Consider the following 4,758-nt stretch of genomic DNA (forward strand, 5'->3'; position numbering starts at 1 on the left):
GTTCTATACAAGAAACAAGGCAATGGTGTAGAAATGGTGTTTCCATTGTTTCATTACTCCCACAAACATGCATGAACCTGCAGCGAATGAAGACAAAAAATGAAACTCGTCCATGCTGTCCGTACTCGCACATACAACAGCCCTTCAACTGATGCTTTCCAAAGGTCCTTTTAGAAATCATACTGATAAATAACTCGGTTCTTCCGGCAATCTCTCGGAGTGGTTCAAAGCATGAAACAACAACTTCTGCCTGACAAGAAAGGAAGCTACAACGAGCAATGATCCCGGACAAGGTCATAGTGAGCGATGTATTTGCAAAAAAACAATCCCGTCACAACAGTCGTCTTAGAGTTAAGAAGAAAAGAAGTTGCTGACGATAAAAGGAAGAGGAAACAAAGTTCTATTTGAACCTTGAAAGCTTAATTCACAAAAAAAAAAAAGAGAAAATAAAGCTTGCTAACAACTTCCCTTGGGAAAGGCACTCAAGTGAAAATCGAAAGGGAAAGTCATGGGATCAAAACCCATTTTAAATGAGATCTTAACCCTTCTCAAACTTTATTGGGCAAGGCACGAAAAAGATGTAGTTTTAACTAGGCCTCACAAATTGGAAATTGGGCCAAAATAATAAATGGGCAGGAATCCAATAGAGTGATGGAGGCAGATCATGTGTGAAGAGATTCCGACATCGAATCCATGGAGGATGTAAATCACTTTAAATACGGTAGATGTGAACCATCTCAAAGCACAAAACTCAATGGACTTACACTATGTCAAATTTAATAGATCAAATTCTCGAAGTGCCAATGGCACGAAGCCGTATCAAATATCAAATGGCACGAAGCCGTATCATATACCAAATGGCACAAAGCCGCTACAAATGGCACAAAGCAGATACAAATGGCACGAAACCGCGACAAGACTCAAATGGCATAAAGCTGCTTCAAATGACACAAAGCCGTATCGAATATCAAATGGAACGAAGCCGCAACAAGACTCAAATGGCACGAAGCCGCAACAAGACTCAAATGGCACGAAGCCGCATTCTGCTCTAATGGCTCAAAGTCCTCGTCCGCATGAGCTAAAACTGCACAAGGCATCAAATGCTCAAATGAGCTAAAACTACACAAGGCATCAAATGCTCAAATGGCTTAAAGTCCTCGCCCGCACGAGCTAAAATTGCACAAGGCATCAAATGCTCCAACTGGCACAAAGCCTTTGCCTGCACGAGCTGAAACTGCATAAGACACCAATTGCTCCAATGGTTCAAAGTTCTCGCTCGCAAGAGCTAAAGCTACACAAGGCATCAAATCCAAACAAATACCAAATACTAAGGAACTACGAGTGACTTGATCCCTCAACGAGGGTACGTAGGCAATCTAGGGCTTGACCTAGGTGCAGTCACAAAATCAAATAAATTCCCAAGTTACGATTTATTCATATTGGAATCAAGAGTTTTTCCCCTTAACGAATGATTGTAATTAATAGACGCATGGTCTAAAATGGGTCGAACTCAAATTAATTAAACCCTCTTCGGAAAAAATGAACAAGGGTAAAATTATGTCGAGTGAATTATTTGTTTACATATTATGTACAATTTTTGCTCTATAGATAATAAATACACATTTATAAATTAGAAAAGGGGACAAGTTGACAAGTTGATAAGTTGAGCTTTTTTTATTTTATTTATTTTTGTTTTACAAATGATATGAATAGTGAGTTAAATTGTTAAAATGTTAGAAAGAAGGGAAGTAGGTAAAGATCAAAATCGCATTAGAATGCATATACATTATTATTTTTTCGCCACTATAATAAAGCACCATCCGCATATAAGTTGCGCTATTTTCAGATATGTATTTGGTAAAGGACGGAGAGTGCATGCTTTGCTTGCTACTTTGCTAGATGCTCTACTGCTGCTCCACAGTAATCGGAGTGCTTATCATCATCAATGGGGCACAGTTATTGTAGTTGGCTAGGGAGTGAAATTATCATTTTAAATTAAAAGTAATACGAGGGATGTCAACAACCTTCTTATTTTGGATTTTCTATTTTTATTTTCTTGGTTTTTATTTCCATCTTTCAATGTTGTTTGATACTATAATTGTCCAATATATGGGTCGCCTTTTAAAGCTAACACTACAGAAAATCAATTCAATGAAAAACCGTTTAAACATCTGTCATGCTATTAAAATGTCAATGCTTAAGTAAGAAACATGATCCATCTGGACTTTATATATTGGATAAATGGAATTTTAACGAAACACTACCCGATAGAGAGAACGAGAAGGTTGATAATTTTTTTTCAAATGATTTTCAATGTAGGAGTAGAAATAAAAAGAAAATAAATAGCATTCATAGAGGAATAATGACATAGGCATGGGAGGGAAGCATTGAATTATTATTATATTAAATGAGGTAATGAAGAAAATAAAAAGAAGAATTTAAGACATATGCCTGCCCAGAAAAAAATGAGTAATAATTATGGAAGGAGTGTTGGATTTGATGGGTTGAATTATCACTTCACTTGTGTCACCCAAAAGTGAGGTTGAATAAAACCGTATCTGCCATCTCACTGCCAAAAGGAACCCAGCACAAAGCTCCCCCAAAGTCAAAAATCTTTTGTGTTGGCAAAACAAAATAATAAATAATTAAAACTTTCAAGCAATTATTGGAATTCAACTTTGTCAAAAATACAAATTCCAAACTGTATTACATAGCATTCCGTAAGTAAGTTTCTCACGTATCTAATGTGTTTGAGCATTTGAAGACTAATTAACGGTCCATAAATTGAACAATTATGACAAAAAATGTATTGCCACCAACTGAGTCATGAACGGTAGACTAGGTACGTAAGATCGATCTGAAATTGACACCCTAGTTTTAGGTCAAGGGTCCGTCCAATAGATGTTATCGACCAAATTGGGTTGGACTGATGTTATAGATGAGCTTAATTCAGTTCATTTCTTTTAACATTCGAATAAAGGCTAAAGAAAGTCGGAGGCTTATCTACTGCACAATAAAAGTGCATATTTAAGTTAACCATCTGAATAAGAGTTATTAGATTGTTTAACTCAACAATATCTAACGGCTCCCGGTTAGATGTGTAACTTAGATGTGCACTAGAGGAGCTTCACAGAAGGTCAAGATATAAATTTCTAAATTCGTGAATAACAGGGAAATGACAAGTAACCCATCTCCGTATAAGCTTTTGTGAAGTTTCTTAAATTTCCTACATCCCAAGTTGAAGTCCTCTATAAAACACAATTCCTTGGCCCAAGAACATCGGCCCAAAGGCAGGGCCAGGGAACCTATTTGTAATTGGGCTGCCCCGACCGGCCCAGTCCACGTCTGCCTATTTTTACCGAGCTCGCTCTTCTCACCCTCCATCTCCCGCCGTTATCCGGTGGTGCACCGCCACCATCTCTGGTTTCCGGAATCCACCACCGGTATATCAGCTCAGAGAACAACGTCGGTTACCGACGAGAAGGACCGAGTCGATAATCAGAAGAGCAACCGAGTCCAGGACCGAGGTGTCAGTCCTCGATCACAAGACTTCAATGCTTGGTACCTGGATGTCATTGAACAGGCGGAGCTCGACGACTACGTTCCCGTTCGTGGAACCATGGTCATCCGTCCCTACGGTTACGCCATTTGGGAAGCCATTCTGGTACTCCAGCTGCCGCTACCTCTATCCATTTGATTGCATTCATTTCACATTCAGTGGTTTGAAATTTTGAATTTATTTAGTTTTTGTAGGATTATCTGAATGTGAAATTCAAGGAGACTGATCACAGTAACATGTTCATATGATTTTCGAGCTTTTGATGCGTAATGTAATGCTTAAAATTTGAAATTCTTAGTTGTTTGATAAATTTGGAATGCTACAGTTTATACCCTACTCTTTTTATAGAGAAAGAAGCCAGCCATGTTGAGGGTTTTAGTCCCGAATTAACACTTGTGACAATAGGAAGAGGGAAGGAGTTCGAAGAGAAACTTGTCGTATGCATTTCCGTCAGTAAATTGTGTTGTATTTGATTGTATAAGTTATTGAGTGAATATTACAGAAGGTGTTATCTTTGATTGTTGCACTTCTTGAGGCTCTGGCAGGTTCGACCCACGAGCGAAACCATGGTCAATCACATGTTCAGTTCACCCAGTGGATTCATAGTTACCGTGATCTTCCCTGTATGGTTAACCAGGTACCACACTTGCTTGGTCTCGTAATTGAAGTACTTTGATTTTCAGTGGAGGAGTTTTTCATTTTACGTAAGCTTTGGTCTTTATGAATTGATGTCTAATTTACTTCAGTGGCCAATGTCACAAGATGGGAGATGTCAATGAAACCTTTCGTGAGGACTCTTGAGTTTCTATGGCTGGAGGGACATACTGCTCCTGCCGCTGCAGGCTATACAGATGATTGATATGTATTTGAAATTTGCTTATGAGCAAGCTGAAATACCTGTCATTGCAGGTGGAAAGTCAAAAGTAGAAACATTTGCTGGTGCTGTTAGTGTTGAGAATAAGTCCCACATTGATGGGAGGAGGGATTTTGCATGGGTTTATAAGAGGTTGGGCTACTCCCCATATTGCCAATTGGTTTTATGGTGGAACCCCAACTTTCTTCAGTTAGGACCTATACGATAGAGGGAGAATTTTTCTCGTGCCTTTGAAACATAGGTACTTTGATTATGATATGATAATGTGGTTATTTGTTAGTTATGATATGATAATCAAAACCTCATTTTATAGGCGCTAGAACAG

The 4,758-nt window shown here is 38.5% G+C and overlaps 1 protein-coding gene across 1 annotated transcript; it reads left to right on the forward strand.

Moving 5' to 3' along the window:
- The first annotated feature begins 877 nt into the window (after window positions 1-877).
- On the forward strand, window positions 878-4,537 carry LOC103439804 (uncharacterized). Its single transcript, XM_070825832.1, has 4 exons — window positions 878-1,093; window positions 3,239-3,664; window positions 4,105-4,196; window positions 4,306-4,537. The coding sequence occupies exons 1-4, from the start codon at window positions 878-880 to the stop codon at window positions 4,358-4,360; spliced, it is 789 nt and encodes a 262-aa protein (XP_070681933.1). The 3' UTR covers window positions 4,361-4,537.
- The last annotated feature ends 221 nt before the right edge of the window (window positions 4,538-4,758 follow it).

This window comes from Malus domestica, chromosome 07 (genome assembly GCF_042453785.1).
Source record: "Malus domestica chromosome 07, GDT2T_hap1".
In the NCBI taxonomy this organism is placed as follows: Eukaryota; Viridiplantae; Streptophyta; class Magnoliopsida; order Rosales; family Rosaceae; genus Malus; species Malus domestica.